Source organism: Mesoplodon densirostris, chromosome 5, assembly GCF_025265405.1.
Source record: "Mesoplodon densirostris isolate mMesDen1 chromosome 5, mMesDen1 primary haplotype, whole genome shotgun sequence".
Lineage (NCBI taxonomy): Eukaryota > Metazoa > Chordata > Mammalia > Artiodactyla > Ziphiidae > Mesoplodon > Mesoplodon densirostris.
In genome coordinates, this window is record NC_082665.1 from 114,756,907 (window position 1) to 114,783,767 (window position 26,861).

At 37.6% G+C, this 26,861-nt stretch overlaps 1 protein-coding gene across 1 annotated transcript in view; it reads right to left on the minus strand.

Moving 5' to 3' along the window:
- The window catches only part of ATP13A4 (ATPase 13A4), a 148,312-nt gene that overhangs the window by 61,943 nt on the left and 59,508 nt on the right, over positions 1–26,861 (minus strand). The window contains exons 3-8 of the mRNA XM_060100136.1: positions 25,091–25,237; positions 9,304–9,374; positions 9,133–9,213; positions 7,553–7,622; positions 5,907–6,041; positions 2,236–2,305 (exon numbers count right to left, since the gene is read on the minus strand). Coding sequence (XP_059956119.1) covers positions 2,236–2,305; positions 5,907–6,041; positions 7,553–7,622; positions 9,133–9,213; positions 9,304–9,374; positions 25,091–25,237 — 574 coding nt within the window. The remainder of the gene's footprint in view (positions 1–2,235; positions 2,306–5,906; positions 6,042–7,552; positions 7,623–9,132; positions 9,214–9,303; positions 9,375–25,090; positions 25,238–26,861) is intronic.

The window sequence follows — 26,861 nt, forward strand, 5'->3', positions numbered from 1 at the left end:
TTTTAGACACTAAATATAAGCAACAAAAGAAATGGGAAACAAATGAAGATGCCCTACAGCTTACTGCCTTTAGAGGGTTTCCAGGCCGCTATGAAGGAGGCGGAACCTAGACAAAGTCCAGAAGACTCTTAGTTTGGAACAGAGATAAAAGTCTATGGAGATTAAGACATCTTGAGTTCACAGAACAGAGTACTGGAGAGAAAGTAATTGCCAAGAGGGAGAGTCCCAAAGGCCCACAGAGGTCCCCTTTTAGTATTCAGCAGACTAGTAATCAGCACATGCATATGAGGGAACTACTAGCAAATGAACAATGGGACATTTACATTTAAAATATCATTTAAATAGCATCAAAATATGAAATATTTAAAAATAAATCTGAGGAAGAGTGAAAAACTGTACAATAAAAACTACAAAACACTGCTGAGAGAAATCAAAGACAAATAAACGCAGATACACCATGTCTGCAGTTCACAAGACCCAAATTTGTTAACATGTCAGTTTTCCACAAATTGATCTATAGATTCAACACAATCCCAATCAAAATCTCAGCATGTTCTTTTGGTAGAAATTGACAGGCTGATTCTAAAAGTCATATGGAAATGCAAAGAGCCCAATATTGCCAAAATAATTCTGAAAGAGAACAAAGCAGGAGGACTAACATTATTCTAGTTCAAGACTTATCATAAAGCCACATTATGTGGCGTTGATATAAAGACAGGCAAATAGAACAGTAGAATAGGATGAATAGGGTAAGGAGTCCAGAAATAGATTCAACCATGTACAGGAAACTGATTTTTGGCAAAGGTGCAAAGACAATTTAGTGGAGAAAGGACAGTCTTTTCAACATATGGTATTGGGACATTTGGATATCTGCTTGTGAAAAATGAACTTCAATCCAAAAAGGAAAAAAAAACTTCAAAATACAACAGAGACGAAAATGTAAAACTTAAAACTATAACACCTCTAGAAGACAACGTAGAAAATCTTGATGACCTTGGATTAAGCAAAGATGTCTTAGATATGACAAAAAACATGATCCACAAAAGAAAAACCTGATAAACTAGACTTTAACAAAAGTAAAAACATCGGCCCTTTTAAAGACACTATGAAGGGAATGAAAAGATAAGTTACAGACTAGGATAAAATATTTGCAAATCATATTGGAAAAAGGACTTGTATCCAGAATGCAGAAAGAACACTCAAAATTTAATAATAAGCAAACAGTCTAATAAGGAAAAGATTTAAACAGATACTTCAACAAAGAAGATATACAAGTAGCAAAGAAGCACTTGAAAAGATGCTCAATACCATTAGTCATCAGGAAAATGCAAATTAAAACAACAATGAGATACTACGCGTCAGCTATTAAAATGGTTAAAACTAAAAAGGTTGACCATACCAAGCAGTGGCAAGAATGTGGAGCAACTGGAACTCTTACACACTGCTGGTGGGAATGTAAAATAGCACAACCACTTTGGAAAACAGTTTGGCAGTTTCTTTAAAAGTTAAATATTTACTTATCATATGATCCAGCCATTCCACAGTTAGGTATTTTCCCTAGAAAATAGGAAATGAAAGTGTATGTCCGTAGAAAGACTTGAACCCAAATGTTCAAGTGGCATTATTTGTAGTAGCCCCTAACTGGAAATAACCCAAATTTCCCTCAACAAATGAATGAATGAACAAACTGTTCTATCTGGACAATGGAATTCACTCAGAAATAAAAAGAAATAAACTATGGATGTTCTTAACAAATTGGATGAACTTCAAAATTATTATGAACTTCAATCCCCAAAAAATTAACCCAAAATATACTGTAAAAGACAAAAAATGCATACTATACAATACCATTTATAAAATATTCTAAACATGCAAAGTGGTTGCCTGAGGATGGGGATGAAATTGTGAGAAATTGAAAGGGAAGATTACAAACAGGCACAAGGCAACTTTTAGGGGAGATGGACCGTCATCTTTATTGTGGTGATAGTTTCATAAGTAGGTACACATGTCAAAACCTATCAAATTGTACACTTTAATTCAGTTTATTGTATGTCGGTTTTACCTCAATATTTTTTTAAAAGGTGAAAAAAATCTACACTTCCCCACCCCTTTAAGTAAATGTACAGGAAAAGATACATATGAAGATGAGAGTAGTAGGAACAGTCAGAAATACAAATTTAAATCCTTTTCTCATTTCATATGGACAACACACAGATCTAAAATGAAGTGACTTACCTTTTTTCTCACATACAGAGACTGTAATGCTATTATGTGATTCAACTAAATGGTGGAGCTTTACAGATTGCTGAAAAAGAAGAACAGAAAATTTTAAAAAGCCTTTTCTATTTGAGGAGAGGTCCCAGATATTATTCAGTTAAGTGTTAGCCTTCTTTAAAGATGGAGCCAACTGAATGTACTGTTTAAAAACAAGACTGAGTAGCCTCCTACTCAACCAAAAAAGCATCCAACTTGTGGTGCTCTTCAGCCAGTGATAAGAAGTATGTGTTGTTTAATAGAAAGGAAGTTCCCAGCATGCTCTGTCCACTCAAAAGAACTTTGATCATTCAAGATTTATGTTTATACCTAAATAGTTTCAAGAACCAAGCATTATTTCAGTTTTGGGTTATTCCACATCAGAGTTCCTAATCTAACTTCATAAGGAGTTTGATTGTTCCTGTTATTCCCTCATAGTATTTGCTGTTTTAATATGTGAAATATATGGGACATTGAGAGTGAATAAATAAGAGGAGACAAAAATAATAATACAATTATATTTGATTTCACATTTATTAAGAAATTATTGTGTGAAAGATCTTTTACATGGTCCTGGGGATTACAAATTCCTAATCATTTAGTGTTTTCATTTTTTCATTATGATTTTGTCATTTAAGACTCTCCCTTAATCTCCTAGCTTCAAATCATTTACAAATCTGATGAATATGTCCTAAGAATGATTAACAGAATCATATAAGGTGAAAGAGTGTTCTGCTATTAACTTATTCTTTTATTCATTCATACATTCACTCATGCATTCACTCAACATTTATTGAACAACCTTTATACTGAGAGGTTGGGGTGGAATGGTCAACAAAACAGATCTGATTCTTAGCATGAGGAATTCACAACCAACTGGGTAAATACATTTAATCAAATAATCTCACATAAATATATCACTACAATCAACAATAAAATGAAAACAATAAGGTGTTTTTGGAGCATATATAGCTAATGAACCAATAGAAATCTTCCCTGAAGAAGTGACATTGAATCAAATAGGTTGTTGAATCTATGTGTCTCAACTCAAAAGAGATATTTGGACTTAAAATACATATATAAATTTGAAAGTCATTAGCATGTGCCTTTAGAAGTCATTAGTATATGCAGTATAAGAATAATGAAGACTCAATGTACTCTCATGGAAAGATCATCAAGACAGTATTATTAATAATAATAGTAAAGCTAGGTAGGAAATAGTGTGATTATGCTCCCTCTTACATAAGAAAGGAAAACAAAATATATGTATATTCCAAAAAAATTTTTGGAAGAATGCCCAAGAAACTAAAAAGTGGTTGCATAAGTGGAAGGGTGGAGGAAGAGGGAGCTTTTATGTGGTGAACATTTTCATATTGTTTTGATATGAGACACCCATTTTTTAAAAAGCCAGGTAGAGGAGGATGAACTATAAAAAGAGAATGGAAGAGCAGCTAGAGAGGTGGAGAGTGTGTTGTCACTGAAGCCAAAGGGAAAGCTCGGGAGCAGTTAACAGTGTCAAATGCAACTGAGAGGTTTAGTGAAATCTATGCAGTGGAAGAAAGTATACACTGTGGGAGGGGAATCATGAAATCAGCAAGCAAAAGACCAACAACTCAATAAAAATTAATGAGGGACATGAATACGGTTCACAGTAAAAAAATACAAATAGCTTAAAACATGAACAAGTGCTCAACTCACAATGGAAAACATGCTATTATAGTTATGAAATTCTATTTTCACTTATATTGGCAAAAATAAGGAAAATAAACACTCATGTACTCTTGGGAGAAGTGTATATTGGCATTACTTGTTTAAGAGACATTTGACAATGTCTAGTAAAAAATATATTTAGCTTATGATTAAGCAATTTCAAATATAGAAAATTTATATCTATCAATACAGATATGTTATACACACATTTACATGTAATATAAATTATATATACTTGTGATTTATACATATTTGCAAACACATATATGTGGATGTATGAAAAGATATATATGCAAATATCCTCAATGCAGCATTATTTTAATAGCAAAAGACTAGAAACAGCCTAAATATCCATCAATATAAGACTGGTTTTAAAATTATGGTACATTTAGAGAAAATGTATTTGTGCAGATACAGAAAAATATTTAAGTACTTTAGGTGAAAAATGCAAGTGCATAGCAGTGTATATAATAGTACACTTCCATTTGTATAAAACAAATTAACGCATATGTGTTTAACAGTGCTAAAAGTATATAGAACATCTGGTCCCAGTGGATGCCTCTCAAAAGGAGACCCAGACACTGAAAGAACTAAGGTGAGAGGAGTATTTACTTCTCATTTACACTATTTTGCTCTTGTGAATTTTTTTTATTATGTCCATATATTACTCCTTCTATTAAGAAAAAAGACTAGCTAGTTTTAAAAAGTACTGGTTTTTTTTATTTTAAAACTATCTATGAGCCTTAGGATTATAGTGGTGACCTTAGCAAGAGCTGTTTGAATGGAGTCATAAGAGAAGAAGCCAGCTCCATATAGGTGAGAAATGAGAGGGAGATAAGTAAATGAAGAGAGATGCATAATGAGCTTGAGAAGTTCTGCCGTCAAAGGGAGAAAAGAGGTAGAGTAGTAGCTGAAGTTTGAAGCATGGTCAAAAGAAGGGATTTTTTTCATTTGTTTCTGTTTTGTTTTGTTTTGTTTTGTTTTTAAGTTGGGAGAAGCTTGAGCATGTTTAAATGCTGATGGGAAGGCTCTTAGTGAGAGGGAATGAGAAAAAGAGTCATTCACTGACCCCACAAGCATGCTGAGAAGGTGGAAAGGATGCTATCAAAAGCACAAGCAGAGGGCACCTCCTCCTCTGTAATGAGAGATCAGGTCAGGAGGGAGGTGGAGACAAAAGTCATCTGGCAGTAGAAGGGTGTGGAACTGAGCAAATTCCTATCTTATGATTTCTCTCTTTGTGGGAAAAAAGAAAGCAATGAGATAGATTATCAGCTGAATTAGAGGAAAAGTGGGATGTGGGCAGTTAGGCATCTCAGTAACTTGAAGGAAGATTTGGTTTGAGAACTTAATTCTAGAGAATGGGAGAGCACATTGACCAGAGACATATAGAAAGCTTGTGCAGATGAGGTTGGTATTCATGGATTTATAGCACAATCAACCAACGTGTACCGTGTGATTTTCTTCCTGGCAGCACCTAGATCCCGTTGTGTAGGCATAAAGAAAGCCAAGAGTTGAACTGGGGTTTTGACTAATGATTACCAACCAAACATAAAAGACAAAGATATTAAACACTCCTTATTAAATATTAAAGACTCCTCCACCTTCACCCTTTTTCCACCATCTTCAAGACCCATCAGTAGTCTCTACACATATTTTTTCACTTATTCACAATTCATAAATATTTGCATTTTCTTCTCAATAATCAGCCTTAGTAAGCTAAAGAGAGGGAAAAATAACTTGAAAGGTTAGGGATTGGGATGGGAAGGAAAGGAAAGAACTAGAATTTGTTGAGCATCAGCTATTGTGCTAGATATTTACAAACGTGGTCTCATTTGTTATGGAGTGGGCAATGACTATTTTCCGATTATACACTTTTCAAACAAAATTTCAACAAAGTCACAACTCTTTCTTTCTCAGACCATATGATTGGTGGAAAAACTCACCTCTCTGAGATCATATACAGTCAAAGCGATGGAAATGATTGACATGATTACGATAGCAAAAGCATACTCCTTATAGTCTTCGCTAAACCACAGACAGACACTGAAGAGCTGAAATATGTAAAATGGATTTAAAACCTGTTGGCAGCATAAAAACAGGAAGACAAGGGAGATATTTAGGTTTTACACTTAGCTATTCATTGACTTGTTTGTTATCATAATCTTCTCCATGACAAATCGTTCCATCCAATATTCTTATTCTTATTATATTTATGCAGCAATTACCATGTGCCAGATACTGCACTAAGCAACTTTACCTGAATTTACTCATTTAATTCCCATAATTATCTTATTATCCAGAAGTTATTAGTTATCTCCATTGTAAAGATGAAGAAACTGGGCTTTATATCTTGAGAAACTTGCCCAAGGTCACAGAGCCACAACTGTTACAGACCAGGACTTGAACCCAGGCAATCTGGCCCCAGTGCCCTTACTTTTAATCACCGCTGCACCTTATAATTTACAAAGTATTGTCTCATGTATCACCATGTTGACCATCACAACAGTTGTGTGAGGAGTAGATATTATCATGTCCAGTTTACATTGAGTGGCCTTTGGAACCTGACCTACTGCTCAGGTTTACAAAGTTAAAATGCTTTCTAGTTGTTCTTCTCTATGACACAACATTGCCATATCTGAAGCCATTGAAGTACTTTAGATTAGTGTATGAGTTGAAGACTAAATTTTCTCATAAATAGAGAGCCAAGCCGAAAGGAATAATCTAGATAATTGAGCATCTAGAACACTATGGGAGAAGGCAGAGATTAACTCCAACAGTTGTAAAAACTGCCTGGGATAAAAAACATTTTGTGCCCTTACTCAAATTCCCTCTAGTTGATTTCCATCTTTCTAAAATAGGAACAGTTATCTTTGCCTCTGGTTAGGGAACAAGCACACAGAAACTTTTCTTATCAGTTTCTTCTGCTCTGTTTCATGACTTAAAACTTGCTAGAAATATTGAGAAAGTAGCTGGAGTTTAGTAAGTCTTTTTTAAGTCAAGGAGGAGTGAAGGTACCATGCAGGAGAGGACCCAGAGTACAGCTGTAAGGTTGTAGTATCATAATAATCACGGTAAAATGAAAAATGAGCCTAGTGATAGAGTCAAACAGAAAAAATTCAATGTAGTAAATTATGGTCAAATCTTTCTTTCCCTCCCACACACACATTGAAATCAGCAGAACTAATAAGGCTGAACAGATGTTTTCTTCCTACAGTTTTGGATGCTAAGGCAATTGTATATGTTGCCCATAAGAAAGGGATTGAGTTGTTTAAGTTTAAATTATTATTTTAGTTTCACAAAGATGAGACGGGATAAAAAGTATAGGATTAAGAAAGAAAGAAAGAAAAGAAACCCTGTGTTCACTTAGTCATTAAAGGATAAATAGACACATAAGCATCATATCTTATGCTGTAACAGGAAATGTGTGTGCAAAAATGGACCACAAGAAACAACAGAGATATGAATACGCTTTGCATTCTTTTAAAATAGCCCAAATTACAGTTACTATTAACAAGTAGCATTCTTGATCATTTGACTAAAATCTAACCTTTTTATTTTCTAGCCAGCACTAAGAGAAAATACTGATTACCTCCTTGATGAGCAGTTTCCAGATGGGTGTGATTTCAACATCGATAGTATTTGGCCCACATATTAACCTCCTATAGGGAGAGATCACAGCTTACTCAGTTACTAATAATAAAAATGAAACTCATTTCTTACCTATTCAAAAAAAAAGACTATTCCATGTTCACTTTCTTACTTGTGGGATCCAAATATGCCTCCCTTATTACATAACATCATCATCTTTCTCAAAATAACTGGAGAGGGGGAGGGTTTTCAGGTGCAAAACCAATAAGCATGACCATTTATTGAATTAAATATTTCCCTGATGGTAATTTGGGAATTTAATTTTAGTCATTGTTCCATTCAAGTAGTTTCAGGATTAGCACTCTCTCGAGTCTGTCTCTCCCCAACTCTTGGCTCCATGGATGTGAGACAGAGGGCTCATTACAGGGGAACAGTTTTACTGATAAGGAATACCGGGCCTACATTTCCTCCTCCTATTCAGTTCTGGGAAGCTGCAGAATTTGTTTTAATGTGAGTGAAAATATGTGGAACTCTCAAAAATAGCTCCACAGTTATACCGCCCTTTAATTGAAAACTCAGAGATGTGTTTCTTTGATTACACAGAGCAATGACGCTCTATGAGTTATTTTGCTGTTGGGAATGCTAAACACTTTCTCTGTGCCTTCTATGTAGATGCTCAGACCAAAGAGCTTAACAGAATGTAAATACTACAACAGTGCTTCTCAAACTTTAATGTTCATATAGACAGCCTTGTGGTCTTGCGAATGGGAAGATTCTTATTCAGTAAGAATGAGATGTGACCTGAGATTCTGCATTTCTAACAAGCACCCAGATCATGCTGATGCTGCACTCTGAGTCCATTCAAAGTACCACCAAAGCTCCACCCCAAAATGGGGTGGAGGGGAATGCAGTAATCATAGAAACTTAGAACTAGCAAGGTGTTTATAGAGTTCTCCTCCCCTTTTTAACAGTTAGGAAACTGAAGCCCAAAAAGGAGAAGCCATTTGCTCAAAGCCACACAGTGAATTAGTGACAGACTCTTGGCATTCAACCCAATACCCTTCCCAAACCTTGCTCCTCTGCCCAGTAGCTTATTTAGAATTGTGGAGCTACAAGTCTTGCATGATATTCTTCTGCTGCTCTACAATTATTATTTAACTATGCTGTCATAGTATAATACATATTTCCTGATCACAGTCAAAATTGGTTCAACCTTATTATTATAGTAACCTTGAGGAACATTATGCAGAGTAGAAAGATAACTAAGCCTATAGTCAGAGATGCACTTCTTCCTCTATCACTTCCAACTGTGTGACCTAGTTCAGGCCACTAAACCTCTCTGAGTCTCAGATTTCTCATCTGTTATACTGAGATGATGAGGATGTCTGTTCTAACTCCCCCACGAGGTTGCTCTGATGAAGTGAGATAATGCATATAAAAGCATTTAATTTAATAATACTAAATAGAGCATTACAACATATTCTGATGTTGACCAGTTAAGATAACCGTCTCCTGGGCTCTCTTTTTCACTAACTGGTGACAGTCGTTCTGAGCTGGTGTAGATAAAAATATACGTGGTACCTAATCTCTTGTTCTTCTGTTGTTAGACCTGATCCAAACTTTACATGTATCTTGGCAGAACTGAGCCAGTCTTCCAAAGAGCTAAAATAATAACAATGAGAAAGACATACTGAGCAAAATATTTTTGAAATAATATTTTTCTTTTCAGATGCAATTGCTCAAACAACTTACCCAATTTTCTGGAACTGTCCTTCCAAGTTGTTCCAAACATATCTTATTTTCTGCACTTTTATGCATCTCACCTGCAAAAGAAAAGTACTAAGAAATCTCCAGTTTGAGGATCAGTAAATACATAGCAGTTCAGTGACTAAAGAAACATTCGTGGAAGCAAAGATAGAGCCCTAGTATACTTATTTAAGATTTATCCTTTCCTAATGAATCCTATCCTTGGCTACTACACAAATGGCATTCTTTATTAGAAGTCATCATTCAAGCAATGTGTATCATGGGCCTACTACACGGATAAGTATATAAGTAAAACTCAGCCTCTGCATTCCACTACTTGATAACCAAACAAGGGAAGAAAATATGTTATGAAAGCGAAAACTATACCATACAGTCAAATTACGCATGTGTCAAAGAAATGAAAACATAATAAAGTAAAAATTATAGTATTGAAATGCTGTAGAAATACAGAGAGGGTAGATGACAGAAGGTATCATGGAGAAGAATCTGAGCTGCATCCTTAAAGGATTGGAAGAATTTTGCTCAGGTGAGAAGGGAAGAAGGCATTTCAAAGAGATTATACACAATTTAGTTGTGGTGGAGGGGTAAGTGATTGGAGCCTACTTGACACCAGAATGGAGAATGAGGCTGGAAGGATAAATAAAGACCAGATGATGCATCCTTAAATGCTAGCATGAGTATTTAGAACTTTTCTTTTGTAAGCAATGGATTTGCAAAGTAACCTATGGAAGAGACACTGAAGACACAGTCTAAAAGATTAGACTGGCAGCAGGTTCTAGAAGACAGTGAGATGGCTATTGCAAGAAAACGAACTCTAGGAAGCAAACATCTGAGGGTGTTGACAGTGGAAAGAAAGGTTAATGCTTATGACGTAATGCCTTCTTGTTTTTGATTTCTTTAAGCAACTTTACATATAAATCTGAATTTCCATTAACAGGTGATCTAATTAAGAACAAAGAGAAATGGTAAGACTGTCATATTATTATGGAGCAATGGTTATAACCTCATTTTGCCCATTGGAATCAACTGGGGAGTTTTAAAGCATACTGATGACTGGGTCCCACTCCCAGAGAGATTCCAATTTCCTTTGTCTGGGGCACAGCCTGGGCATAAATAGTTTTAAACTTCCTCAGGTAATTCTAATGTGCAGCCAAAGTTGAGAAACAGTGTCCAAGACTTCCTTCTATAGCTACTCTTATCATTGTGTCCTTGAGAAATTCAATGAAATTCCTCTGCACCTCAATTTTCCCATGAATAAATTAAAGCAATTGGCCAGATCATTTCTAAGTTCCACTGCAACTCGTCTGAATATGTTCTATAACTATGAGTATTATAGTCAGTATAAACATTAGATAAAATCTAAAACTTGGAAGAGTATATAGTTGGTACATAACAAGTGCTCAACACATTTTTTATTAAATAAATAAATGAGTGCTTTTCACCACCACATGTCAACTAGAAATAGAATTATTTTTCTTTTTTATAAATTGAAGTATAGTTAATTTACAATGTTGTGTTAATTTCTGCTGTACAGCAAATTGATTCAATTATACTGTATATACTTTCTTTTTAATATTCTTTTCCATTATGATTTATCATAGGATATTGAATTTAGTTCCCTGTACTATACCATAGGACCTTGTTGTTTATCCATTCTATATATGCCAGTTTGCATCTGCTAACCCCAAACTCTGACTCCATCCCTGCCCACTTGGCAACCACAATAGAAATAGAGTTTAAATCCCTAAGCTCCAAGACCTGGGTTACTTCAAATGACTTTAAACCTTGTCCAATAAATATATGTATGTAAACTTACTGTGGTAGTCATTTCATGATGTATGTAAATCAAATCATTATACTGTACACCTTAAACTTATACAGTGCTCAGTGCTGTGTGCCAATTATATCTCAATAAAACTAGAAGAAAAAAATATATGTGTATGTGTGCACCCATACACACATTCATAGTTACCAAGTGAGCGTATTAAATACTGTATTTTTTATTTTACAGAATGGATTTATTTCAATGTGTTGGTTGCAAAATAATATTAAAAAAAATAAATCCTATCTTCCAATTGACTTCCAGTATAAAATTGGAGGGAATTGCCACTGGGAACAATTCTTCCTTCACAAGCTACAAGTTAAGGTGAGGAAACATGACCAGCCTGGGGTATGTTAGCTGTCATGGCCCATCTTGGAGTCTCGAGTTTTTGCCTCACATTTTCCTTTCCTTTCCAGTAGTCTCTACAATTTTACAAACAGAGCTAGACTGTGATCACAGCTACTGTTTACTGAGTACTTGGGGGGTGGGGTTCTTGTCTTTTTCATCATCCTGTGGTAGGACAGATATTATCTTCATTTCCACTTTGCCGCTTAAGTTCATTTTGATTAAGTAACTTGCCCAAGACCACATCTATTAAGAAACAGGGCTGGGATTTCCCTGCTGGTGCAGTGGTTAAGAATCTGCCTCCCAATGCAGGGGACACAGGTTTGAGCCCTGGTCCAGAAAGATCCCGTGTGCTGCGGAGCAACTAAGCCCATGCCCCACTACTACTGAGCCTGTGTGCTGCAACTACTGAAGCCCGCAAATCTACAACCCGTGCTCCACAACAAGAGAAGCTCCTGCAATAAGAAGCCCACTCGAACTTCCGGGTAAGATGGCGGAAGAGTAAGACGCGGAGATCACCTTCCTCCCCACAGATACACCAGAAATACAGCTACACGTGGAACAACTCCTACAGAACACCTACTGAACGCTGGCAGAAGACCCCAGACCTCCCAAAAGGCAAGAAACTCCCCACATACCTGGGTAGGGCAAAGCAGAGAGATTCCCGCACAGAGGAGCGGTGCCGAGCGGCACTCACCAGCCCGAGAGGCTTGTCTGCTCCCCCACCGGGACGGGCGGCGCTGGAGCTGAGGCTCGGGCTTCGGTCAGAGCGCAGGGAGAGGACTGGGGCTGGCGGCGAGAACTCAGCCTGAAGGGGGCTAATGTGCCACAGCTAGCCGGGAGGGAGTCCGGGAAAACTCTGGAGCTGCCGAAGAGGCAGGAGACTTTTTCTTCCCTCTTGGTTTCCTGGTGCGCGAGGAGAGGGGATTAAGAGCGCCGCGTAAAGGAGCTCCAGAGACGAGCGCGAGTCGCGGCTGAAAGCGCGGAGCCCAGAGACGGGCGTGGGACGCTGGGGCTGCTGCTGCCGCCGCCAAGAAGCTTGTGTGCGAGCGCAGGTCACTGTCCACACCGCCCTTCCGGGAGCCTGTGCAGCCTGCCACTGCCGGGGTCCCGGGATCCAGGGGCGGCTTCCCTGGGAGAACGCACGGCACGCCTCGGGCTGGTGCAACGTCACGCCGACCTCTGCCGCTGCAGGCTCGCCCCGCACTCCGTGCCCCTCCCTCCCGCTCAGCCTGAGTGAGCCAGAGTCCCCGAAGAGGCTGCTCCTTTAAACCTGTCCTGTCTGAGCGAAGAACAGACGCCCTCCGGCGACCTACACGCAGAGGCGGGGCCAAATCCAAAGCTGAGACCCAGGAGCTGTGAGAACAAAGAAGAGAAAGGGAAACCTCTCCCAGCAGCCTCAGAAGCAGTGGATTAAAGCTCCACAATCAACTTCATGTACCCTGCATCTGTGGAATACATGAATAGACAACAAATCATCCCAAATTGAGGAGCCAGGAGTCAGTGCTGTGTCTCTGAGGTGGGAGAGCGAACTTCAGGACACTGGTCCACAAGAGACCTCCCAGCTCCACATAATATCAAACGGCGAAAATCTTCCAGAGATCTCCATCTCAACACCAGCACCCAGCTTCACTCAACGACCAGCAAGCTACAGTGCTGGACACCCTTTGCCAAACAACTAGCAAGACAGGAACACAACGCCACCCATTAGCAGAGAGGCTGCCTCAAATCATAAAAAGTCCGCAAACACCCCAAAACACACCACCAGACGTGGACCTGCCCACCAGAAAGACAAGATCCAGCCTCATCCACCAGAACACAGGCAGTAGTCCCCTCCACCAAGAAGCCTACACAACCCACTAAACCAACCTTAGCCACTGGGGACAGACACCAAAAACAACGGGAACTACGAACCTGCAGCCTGCAAAAAGGAGACCCCAAACACAGTAAAATAAGCAAAATGAGAAGACAGAAAAACACACAGCAGGAGAAGGAGCAAGACAAAAACCCACCAGACCTAACAAATGAAGAGGTAATAGGCAGTCTATCTGAAAAAGAATTCAGAATAATGATGGTAAAGATGATCCAAAATCTTGGAAATAGAATAGACAAAATGCAAGAAACAGTTAACAAGGACCTAGAAGAACTAAAGACAAATCAAGCATCGATTAAAAACACAATAAATGAAATAAAAAATACTCTAGATGGGATCAATAGCAGAATAACTGAGGCAGAAGAACGGATAAGTGAGGTGGAAGATAAAATAGTGGAAATAACTGCTGCACAGCAAAATAAAGAAAAAAGAATGAAAAGTACAGAGGACAGTCTCAGAGACCCCTGGGACAACATTAAACGCACCAACATTCGAATTATAGGGGTTCCAGAAGAAGAAGAGAAAAAGAAAGGGACTGAGAAAATATTTGAAGAGATTATAGTTGAAAACTTCCCTAATATGGGAAAGGAAATAGTTAATCGAGTCCAGGAGGCACAGAGAGTCCCATACAGAATAAATCCAAGGAGAAATACACCAAGACACATATTAATCAAACTGTCAAAAATTAAACACAAAGAAATCATATTAAAAGCAGCAAGGCAAAAACAACAAATAACACACAAGGGAATCCCCATCAGGATAACAGCTGATCTCTCAGCAGAAACTCTACAAGCCAGAAGGGAGTGGCAGGACATACTTAAAGTGATGAAGGAGAAAAACCTGCAACCAAGATTACTCTACCCAGCAAGGATCTCATTCAGATTTGATGGAGAAATTAAAACATTTACAGACAAGCAAAAGCTGAGAGAGTTCAGCACCACCAAACCAGCTTTACAACAAATGCTAAAGGAACTTCTCTAGGCAAGAAACACAACAGAAGGAAAAGAACTACAATAACGAACCCAAAACAATTAAGAAAATGGGAATAGGAACATACATATCAAAAATTACCTTAAATGTAAATGGACTAAATGCTCCCACCAAAAGACACAGACTGGCTGAATGGATACGAAAACAAGACCCATATATATGCTGTCTACAAGAGACCCACTTCAGACCTAGAGACACATACAGACTGAAAGTAAGGGGATGGAAAAAGATATTCCATGCAAATGGAAACCAAAAGAAAGCTGGAGTAGCAATTCTCATATCAGACAAAATAGACTTTAAAATAAAGACTACTAGAAGAGACAAAGAAGGACACTACATAATGATCAAGGGATCAATCCAAGAAGAAGATATAACAATTGTAAATATTTATGCACCAAACATAGGAGCACCTCAATACATAAGGGAAATATTAACAGCCATAAAAGGAGAAATCGACAGTAACACAATCATAGTAGGGGACTTTAACACCCCACTTTCACCAATGGACAGGTCATCCAAAATGAAAATAAATAAGGAAACACAAGCTTTAAATGATAGATTAAACAAGATGGACTTAATTGATATTTATAGGACATTCCATCCAAAAAAAACAGAATACACATTTTTCTCAAGTGCTCATGGAACATTCTCCAGGATAGATCATATCTTGGGTCACAAATCAAGCCTTGGTAAATTTAAGAAAATTGAAATTGTATCAAGTATCTTTTCCGACCACAATGCTATGAGACTAGATATCAATTACAGGAAAAGAGCTGTAAAACATACAAACACATGGAGGCTAAACAATACACTACTTAATAACGAAGTGATCACTGAAGAAATCAAAGAGGAAATTAAAAAATACCTAGAAACAAATGACAATGGAGACACGACGACCCAAAACCTATGGGATGCAGCAAAAGCAGTTCTAAGAGGGAAGTTTATGGCAATACAATCCCACCTTAAGAAACAGGAAATCTCTCGAATAAACAACCTAACCTTGCACCTAAAGCAATTAGAGAAAGAAGAACAAAAACATCCCAAAGTTAGCAGAAGGAAAGAAATCATAAAAATCAGATCAGAAATAAATGAAAAAGAAATGAAGGAAATGATAGCAAAGATCAATAAAACTAAAAGCTGGTTCTTTGAGAAGATAAACAAAATTGATACACCATTAGCCAGACTCATCAAGAAAAAAAGGGAGAAGACTCAAATCAATAGAATTAGAAATGAAAAAGGAGAAGTAACAACTGACACTGCAGAAATACAAAAGATCATGAGCGATTACTATAAGCAACTCTATGCCAATAAAATGGACAACCTGGAAGAAATGGACAAATTCTTAGAAATGCACAACCTGCCAAGAATGAATCAGGAAGAAATAGAAAATATGAAGAGACCAATCACAAGCACTGAAATTGAAACTGTGATTAAAAATCTTCCAACAAACAAAAGCCCAGGACCAGATGGCTTCACAGGCGAATTCTATCAAGCATTTAGAGAAGAGCTAACACCTATCCTTCTCAAACTCTTCCAAAATATAGCAGAGGGAGGAACACTCCCAAACTCATTCTACGAGGCCACCATCACCTTGATATCAAAACCAGACAAGGATGTCACAAAGAAAGAAAACTACAGGCCAATATCACTGATGAACATAGATGCAAAAATCCTCAACAAAATACTAGCAAACAGAATCCAACAGCACATTAAAAGGATCATACACCATGATTAAGTGGGGTTTATTCCAGGAATGCAAGGATTCTTCAATATACACCAATCAATCAACGTGATACACCATATTAACAAACTGAAGGAGAAAAACCATATGATCATCTCAATAGATGCAGAGAAAGCTTTCGACAAAATTCAACACCCATTTATGATAAAAACCCTGCAGAAAGTAGGCATAGAGGGAACTTTCCTCAACATAATAAAGGCCATATATGACAAACCCACAGCCAGCATCGTCCTCAATGGTGAAAAACTGAAACCATTTCCACTAAGATCAGGAACAAGACAAGGTTACCCACTCTCACCACTCTTATTCAACATAGTTTTGGAAGTTTTAGCCACAGCAATCAGAGAAGAAAAGGAAATAAAAGGAATCCAAATGGGAAAAGAAGAAGTAAAGCTGTCACTGTTTGCAGATGACATGATACTATACATAGAGAATCCTAAAGATGCTACCAGAAAACTACTAGAGCTAATCAATGAATTTGGTAAAGTTGCAGGATACAAAATTAATGCACAGAAATCTCTGGCATTCCTATATACTAATGATGAAAAATCTGAAAGTGAAATCAAGGAAACACTCCCATTTACCATTGCAACAAAAAGAATAAAATATCTAGGAATAAACCTACCTAAGGAGACAAAAGACCTGTATGCAGAAAATTATAAGACACTGATGAAAGAAATTAAAGATGATACAAATAGATGGAGAGATGTACCATGTTCTTGGATTGGAAGAATCAACATTGTGAAAATGACTCTACTACCCAAAGCAATCTACAGATTCAATGCAATCCCTATCAAACTACCAATGGCATTTTTCACAGAACTAGAACAAAAAATTTCACAATTTGTATGGAAACACAAAAGACCCCGAATAGCCAAAGCAATCTTGAGAACGAAAAACGGAGCTGGAGGAATCAGGCTCCCTGACTTCAGACTATACTACAAAGCTACAGTAATCAAGACAGTATGGTACTGGCACAAAAACAGAAAGATAGATCAATGGAACAGGATAGAAAGCCCAGAGATAAACCCACGGACATATGGTCACCTTATCTTTGATAAAGGAGGCAGGAATGTACAGTGGAGAAAGGACAGTCTCTTCAATAAGTGGTGCTGGGAAAACTGGACAGGGACATGTAAAAGTATGAGATTAGATCACTCCCTAACACCATACACAAAAATTAGCTCAAAATGGATTAAAGACCTAAATGTAAGGCCAGACACTATCAAACTCCTAGAGGAAAACATAGGCAGAACACTCTATGACATAAATCACAGCAAGATCCTTTTGGACCCACCTCCTAGAGAAATGGAAATAAAGACAAAAATAAACACATGGGACCTAATGAAACTTCAAAGCTTTTGCACAGCAAAGGAAACCATAAACAAGACGAAAAGACAACCCTCAGAATGGGAGAAAATATTTGCAAATGAAGCAACTGACAAAGGATTAATCTCCAAAATTTATAAGCAGCTCATGCAGCTCAATAACAAAAAAACAAACAACCCAATCCAAAAATGGGCAGAAGACCTAAATAGACATTTCTCCACAGAAGATATACCAACTGCCAACAAACACATGAAAGAATGCTCAACATCTTTAATCATTAGAGAAATGCAAATCAAAACTACAATGAGATATCATGTCACACCAGTCAGAATGGCCATCATCAAAAAATCTAGAAACAATAAATGCTGGAGAGGGTGTGGAAAAAAGGGAACACTCTTGCACTGCTGGTGGGAATGTGAATTGGTACAGCCACTATGGAGAACAGTATGGAGGTTCCTTAAAAAACTACAAATAGAACTACCATATGACCCAGCAATCCCACTACTGGGCATATACCCTGAGAAAACCATAATTCAAAAAGAGACATGTACCAACATGTTCATAGCAGCCCTATTTACAATAGCCCAGAGATGGAAACAACCTAAGTGTCCATCATCGGATGAATGGGTAAAGAAGATGTGGCACATATATACAATGGAATATTACTCAGCCATAAAAAGAAATGAAATTGAGCTATTTGTAATGAGGTGGATGGACCTAGAGTCTGTCATACAGAGTGAAGTAAGTCAGAAAGAGAAAGACAAATACTGTATGCTGACACATATATATGGAATTTAAGAAAAAAATGTCATCAAGAACCTAGGGTTAAGACAGGAATAAAGACACAGACCTACTAGAGCATGGACTTGAGGATATGGGGAGGGGGAAGGGTAAGCTGTGACAAAGTGAAAGAGCGGCATGGACATATATACACTACCAAACGTAAGGTAGATAGCTAGTGGGAAGCAGCTGCATAGCACAGGGAGATCAGCTCGGTTCTTTGTGACCGCCTGGAGGGGTGGGATAGGGAGGGTGGGTGGGAGAAGCAAAAGGGAGGGGATATGGGAACATATGTATATGTATAACTGATTAAATTTGTAAAATAAAAAAAAAATAAGAAGCCCACTCACCAAAACGAAGAGTAGCCCCTGCTCGCCTCAACTAGAGAAAGCAGACATGCAGCAACGAACACCCAACACAGCCAAAAAAATTAAATAAATAAATAAATAAATAAAAGAAACAGGGCTGGAAATTGAACTTGAGCCCCTCTAGCCCCCAAGTCTAGTCTCTGAAGGATCTATTAGTCAAGCTAGTCTCAGAAGACAGTCTGAAAATCCCATAACTTCCAGTATTCAAATTGTGTAAAGTGAGGGTTGCTTACTTTATTAATTCTATAAGTTCAAAAATTCAAGTTAGAAAAAATGTAAAAGACAAACAATGGTAGAATGTGAGACCCCTGTTCAGTTAGAGAACCTAGATCAATAGGCTGTGAGAAAGTTATATAACATAATAGATACAAAACAGCAGATGAAGGCAGCAATAATAAGGAATAAAGAGGTTACTGATAAGTTTTATGTCAGGCCAGAAAATGGAAAATCCCATTATCTCCTGACAATTTCTGAAGCTATTCATCACAGAGTGCGAAGAATGACTCCATCATAGGCCTTTTAAATATCTTTGAGATTACCCAAGCAGGAAACATCTCTGCCTGGAGTTTCTCAGCTTCCTGCATCACGTCCAGAGGCTCTGAAAGCTGATAAGAGGATGTTAAGCATAATATTTGCAAAGGGTGAAGTCTATTTGCCCATTGTCTGGAACTTCAGACCAGGAAACAGTAATTAGGAAATCAGGGATCAGCTGTGGGGTGATTTTCATCTTTCCGCTCAGAACCAGAATTTGTTCCAATCCTCAGGCATCCCACTCTTCATTTCTTGCTGGAACAAGTTGTAAGAGCATCCTGTTTAATAGGCTAAGCCATGGGTTTCACTTTTGCATGTAATCCTACAAAATAGCCCTTGGAGTCTCCTCTTAGCCTACATTTGCTGCAGTCTCCAAACTCCCCCTACGTGGTCCTGAACGGTTATCATTTTGATATTGTGTTATTGCTGTCATTGTCATCCTTGTTGCTGTGGCTAAGTCTGTGGCATATCTTCCAATTTTAATAAAAGTTTCAGTCCTTTATATGAATATAGCTCATTACCACTCACAAATCACCTTCTTCTTCTTCTTCTTTTCATTTTAGTTTCATGACAGCCCTGAGAAACAGGAAGAGAAGGCATTACTACTCTTTTTTTTTTTTCTTTTTTTTTTTTTTTTTTTGTGGTATGCGGGCCTCTCACTGTTGTGGCCTCTCCCGTTGCGGAGCACAGGCTCCGGATGCGCAGGCCCAGCGGCCACGGCTCACGGGCCCAGCCGCTCCGCGGCATATGGGATCCTCCCAGACCAGGGCACGAACCCGTATCCCCTGCATCGGCAGGCGGACTCTCAACCACTGCGCCACCAGGGAGGCCCGTTACTACTCTTATTTTATAAATAAGAAACTCAAGGCCCAGGGAGGCAGTAACCAACCAAACTCCCTATGCTGTATGCTGGTAAACAAAGATATCAAGCCTGGATGCCAGAACTTTCCATTTCAAGACCTCTGCCCTTTCCTCACATTTTGTTTATTTGAACATTTCTCCATTTGTCTGTCCACTTATTTGTTTGATGCAATTAAAGATGGTGGAGGTCAATAATATTCTGAGGCCATGTCCATAGGCTGATTTGGGTTGTCTATCCTCAGGTGAATGGCCATCTAAAAAAATTAAGCAATCTGTTGGTTGGGTGCTTCATCTCTTTAGATTTTGTTTATTTTGGCAGTTAAGACAACTGGGTGATAACAATTGACAGAAGAGAAACTGCTCAGCAATTGACTTTTATTATTTTAAAAAATTGACCTTGAGCTCATAAAACCAATTTAAACAGCTGTCTACACATATATAGATTGAAGAGAAAGCAGTCTGTGTTATAAAATATGTTTTTAATATAAATGTTAACTAGTCATAATCCAAGTAATACTAATTTAATATGATGGGAAAGGAGTAAACCAAATACATTTGAATGATAATATTTTACAAACATAAACTACCTAAAATATTTGGGAGGGTGCTTACCTTTACCATAAGACAAGCCCTTTTGCATAGATTATAATATAGGGCATGATGCTACTAACAGTTAATATGCACTGAGCATCTACTATATACCTGCCACCATAGTGATCTTTGTATTTCTTAATTTACTGAATTTTATCAATTAATATTAGAGGTAGGCAATATCATCATTTTATACATGAGAAAATTGAGGCTCAGCAGAGTTTAGTAACTGACCCAAGGCTGCACAGTTTTGAGGGATGAAGCTGAGATTTGAATTGAGCTCTGTCTGGCTCCAAAATCCATGTTCTTTATAATGTCCTATACTGTCAGTTAAAGATTGGCACAGTGGAGGATCAATCAAAGAAGAAGATATAAAAATTATAAATATATATGCACCCAACATAGGAGCCCCTCAATACATAAGGAAAAGGCTAACAGCTATAAAAGAGGAAATTGACAGTAGCACAAAAATAGTGGGGGACTTCAACACTTCACTTACACCAATGGACAGATAATCCAGACAGAAAATTAATAAGGAAACAAAAGTTTTAAATGACACAATAGACCAGATAGATTTCATTGATATTTATAGGACATTCCATCCAAAAACAGCAGATTATACTTCCTTCTCAAGTGCACACAGAACATTCTCCAGGATAGATCACATCTTGGGTCACAAATCAAGCCTCGGTAAATTTAAGAAAATTGAAATCATATCAAGCATTTTTTCTGACCACAATGCTATGAGATTAGAAATAGATTACAGGGAAAAAAATGTAAAAAACACAAACACATGGAGGCTAAACAATATGTTACTAAATAACAAGAGACCACTGAAGAAATCAAAGAGGAAATCAAACAATACCTAGAGAAAAGTGACAATTAAAACATGACAATCCAAAACCTATGGGATGCAGCAAACAATTCTAACAGGGAAGTTTATAGCAATACAATCCTACCTCAAGAAACAAGAAAAATCTCAAATAAACAATCCAACCTTACACCTAAAGGAACTAAAGAAAGAAGAACAAAACCCAATTTACTAAAAGGAAAGAAATCATAAAGATCAGAGCAGAAATAAATGAAATAGAAACAAAGAAAACAATAGCAAAGATCAATAAAACTAAAAGCTGGTTCTTTGCAAAGATAAAAAAAAATTGATAAATGTTTAGCCAGACTCATCAAGAAAAAGAGGGAGAGGACTCAAATCAATAAAATTAGAAATGAAAAAGGAGAAGTTACAATGGACACTGCAGAAATACAACACATCATAAGAGACTACTACAAGCAAATTTATGCCAATAAAATGGACAACCTGGAAGAAATGGACAAATTCTTAGAGAGGTATAAGCTTCCAAGACTGAACTTAGAAGAAATAGAAAATATGAACAGACCAATCACAAGTAATGAAATTGAAACTGTGATTAAAAATCTTCCACCAAACAAAAGTCCAGGACCAGATGGCTCCACAGATGAATTCTATCAAACATTTAGAGAAGAGCTAAAACTCATCCTTCTCAAAATTCTTCCAAAAAATTGCAGAGGAAGGAACACTCCCAAACTTATTCTACATAGTCACCACCACCTAGATACCAAAACCAGACAAAGATAATACAAAAAAGAAAATTACAGACCAGTATCACTGATGAATATAGATGCAAAAATCCTCAACAAAATACTAGCAAATAGATGCAACAACAATTTAAAAGGGATCATATACCATGATCAATGGGATTTATCCCAGGGATGCAAGGATTCTTCAAAATATGCAAATCAATCAACGTGATACACCATATTAACAAATTGAAGAATAAAAACCATATGATCATCTCAGTAGATGCAGAAAAAGCTTTTGACAAAGTTCAACACCCATTTATGATAAAAACTCTCCAGAAAGTAGTCATAGAGGGAACCTACCTCAACATAATAAAGGCCATATACAACAAACCCACAGCAAACATCATTCTCAGTCGTGAAAAACTGAAAGCATTTACTCTAAGATCAAGAACAAGACAAGGATGTCCATTCTCACCACTATTATTCACATAGTTTTGGAAGTCCTAGCCATGGCAATCAGAGAAGAAAAAGAAATAAAAGGAATACAAATGGAAAAGAAGAAGTAAAACTGTCACTGTTCGCAGAGGACATGATACTGTACTTACAGAATCCTAAAGATGCCACCAGAAAACTACTAGAGCTACTCAATGAATTTGGTAAAGTTGCAGGATATAAAATTAAAGCACAGAAATCTCTTGCATTTCTATACACTAGCAATGAATGATCAGAAAGAGAAATTAAGGAAACAATCCCATTCACCACTGCAACATAAAGAATAAAATACCTGGGAATAAACCTACCTAAGGAGGTAAAAGACCCGTACTCAGAAAACTATAAGACAATGATGAAAGAAATCAAAGATGACAGAAACAGATGGAGAGATATACCATGTTCTTGGATTGAAAGAATCAATATTGTGAAAATGACTATACTACCCAAAGCAATCTACAGATTCTATGCAATCCCTATCAAATTACCAATGACATTTTTTATAGAACTAGAACAAAACATCTTAAAATTTATACAGAGACACAAAAGACCCCAAATAGCCAAAGCAATCTTAAGGGAAAAAAACAGAACTGGAGGAATCAGATTCCCTGACTTCAGACTATACTACAAAGCTACAGTAAGCAAGACAATATGGTACTGGCACAAAACCGAAATATAGATCAATGGAACAGGACAGAAAGCCCAGAGATAGACCCATGCATATATGGTCAACTAATCTATGATAAAGGAGGCAAGGATATACAATAGAGAAAAGACATTCTCTTCAATAAGTGGTGCCGGGAAAACTGGACAGCTACATGTAAAAGAATGAAATTAGAACACTCCCTAACACCATACACAAAAATAAACTCAAAATGGATTAAAGACCTAATTGTAAGGCCAGACACTATAAAACTCTTACAGGAAAACATAAGAAGAACACTCTTTGACATAAATCACAGCAAGATTTTTTTTTTTTTTTTTTTTTTTTTTTGCAGTACACGGGTCTCTCACTGTTGTGGCCTCTCCCATTGAGGAGCACAGGCTCTGGATGCACAGGCTCAATGGCCATGGCTCACGGGTCCAGCCGCTCCGTGGCATGTGGGATCTTCCCGGACCAGGGCACAAACCCATGTCCCCTGCATTGGCAGGCGGACTCTCAACCACTGAGCCACCAGGGAAGCCCAGCAAGATCTTTTTTGACCCCCCTCCTAGAGTAATGGAAACAAAAACAAAAATAAACAAATTGGACCTAATGAAATTTAAAAGCTTTTGCACAACAAAGGAAACTATAAACAAGACAAAAAGACAACCCTCAGAAAGGGAGAAAATATTTGCAAATGAATTAATGGACAAAGGATTAATTTCCAAAATATATAAACAGTTCATGCAGCTCAATATTAAAAAAACAAACAACCCTATCAAAAAATGGGCAGAAGATCTAAACAGACATCTCTCCAAAGAAGACATACAGATGGCCAAGAGGCACATGAAAAGCTGCTCATCATCACTGGTTATTAGAGAAATGCAAATCAAAACTACAATGAGGTATCACCTCACACCAGTTAGATTGGGCATCATCAGAAAATCTACAAACAACAAATGCTGGAGAGGCTATAGAGAAAAGGGAACCCTCTTGCACTGTTGGTAGGAATGAAAATTGATACAGCTACTATGGAGAACAGTATGGAGGTTCCTTAAAAAACTAAAAATAGAATTACCATATGACCCAGCAATCCCACTACTGGGCATATACCCAGAGAAAACCATAATTCAAAAAGACACATTCACCCCAATGTTCATTGCAGCACTATTTACAATAGCCAGGTCATGGAAGCAACCTAAATGCCCATCGACAGAATGGATAAAGAAGATGTGGTACATATATACAGTGGAATATTACTCAATCATATAAAGGAATGAAATTGGGTCATTTGTAGAGATGTGGATGGATCTAGAGACTGTCATACAGAGTGAAGTAAGTCAGAAAGAGAAAAACAAATACTGTATATTAACGCATATATGTGGAATCCAGAAAAAATGGTATAGATGAACCAATTTGCAAGGCAGAAATAGAGACACAGATATAGAGAACAAATGTATGGACACCAAGGGGGGAAAGTTGGGGGGGATGAATTGGGAGATTGGGATTGACATATATACACTAATATGTATAAAATAGATAACTAATAAGAACCTGCTATATAAAAAATAAATCAATAAAATTAAATTAAAATTTAAAAAAGAGCTTACAAGTAGAAAAAAAGAAGATTGGCACAGTGGAGGATCTGAATTTAATCTTTTTGTATTGAAGTATAGTAGCTGTACAATATTATATAATTACAGGTGTACAATATAGTGATTCACAATTTTTAAAGGTTATATTCTATTTATTGTTATTCTAAAGTTTTGGCTATATATAAATTTAATCTTGCACTTGGAGGGAAAAATGATTAAATTTCTTTAGCACCTGCAGGAGCCATAAGTGTACTTACCTTTAAGTCTGGCTTTCTTATGGCTCTATTTATGATATATTCCTCATCTGTGATGAGAGGGTGATCAGGAATGAGCTGAAATGCACTGTTCAATGCTGACAGGCAGATCCACACTACCTTTTTCCAAGAGTAAGTTTGGAATTCATCCTGAGGAAATAAACACCAAAACCCCCGTGAAGTTAAGAGAGGTCATCAGTCTAAAATTCAACCTGAAAAACATTATTTTAATATAATTCTGTATGTTTACAGAGTTAAACATTCTTGACAAAGTCCTATGCCTTTGAAATCTGGTAGATCTAGAGCCTTGAGGGGAAAAGCCTTGCCATCACTTACTGAGGAATCAGGATGTGAATACTGGCACACACAACAACACTCAAGAGTCATGAGGCAGATATTCAGGTAAGAGCTAGTTTTCCCTATTACCCTCCAACTATGGGGCTACGGCCAGATACAAATTTCACAGGGGAAAAAAAAAACAAGCAAGCATTCCAAGTTTCTGTAGGTCTCAAGGTTTAGGAGGCCAGGTCAACAGAACCATACCCATGTTTTGAGGCTTAACAATTCCACCTCTTCCAGAACAACCTCTTTAACACCCTCTTGGGTTGGCAGTGTGTGGTTTGGGGGACTGTCACTAGACTAATTCTAAAAGATTGTCACTGTCCTTCTCTTGTGCTCCCAATTACCTTCTGCCTTGCATTCTCTTAGTTCTTCTAGACTATCTTGAAGGTAAGGACCATGTTTTACTGTCCCTTATATCCCATCCATGTGGGGAATTTTTATCTGCTCAGTGAAAGTCTGATGAATGGATGGGGAAAATACTGAAAATATGAACTGGATAATTGTCAAGATGTTAGCACAGGTAGCATTGAGGAAGGTATCTTCATGCGTGACTCGAATTGAAGCTGCTTCCCTTTGCAGGTCACTGATGACTCCAACACAGAATAAAACTAGAGGGAGCAGCGCTGGATTGAGTAACAGGTACCACAATGGTCCCTTAGAGACTGATGTGATAATAATAGTTTACTATCTGAATGGGTAAATGCCACACATAAGTTCCACTCGTATGTCTGGTAAACCTTGGGAGCTAGGAAGAATGGCCAGGGAAGTCAAGCCTGGGAAACAATTTGGTGCGCTGGAATGTAGGTCAGAACCAGGGATTGTCTCCACCACACCCATTTTTGCCATGAAAAGTGTCTGAGCTGACTCTGCAAAAGACAGGGAGAAGGGTTAGTAATTGTTGTAGCTAATCTCTTACATTGATTTTCCTCAGGAGAGGCCCACCTCCATGCCTTTGCTCCTGCTGCTTCCTCAGCCTGGAATGTGCATCCTTCTCTCCTCTCTTTAAGTCTTCATGGGGCTAGATCTTTTTTTTTTTTTAATAAATTTAACACGATTACAGCAAATAAGTTTTTTCACTAGTCAATGATTTTCAAATGCATACAGCAGTCAAGATGGCCTTGCCTCTAGGAACAGCATGCAAGTTTAACAAAACCTCAAGACCGCCCACATTCACCCATACTGTAGACCATGATGGTTTGAGTAGTTCTAAGTAGGACAACCTCTGAAGACCTACTCTGGTGGGTATTAATATTTAATATCCCTTTTTAACATCACTGTTGAACTTCTTTGCCATTTGTTTGCACAATCGTCCAGGTTTGGACTATTTCTGCTTCATTCTGAATACCACCAGGTCTCTAGTTGCTTTGCAACTGGATTCTCTTTTTTTTTTGGCCACACCACGCAGCTTGTGGGATCTTAGTTCCCCAATCAA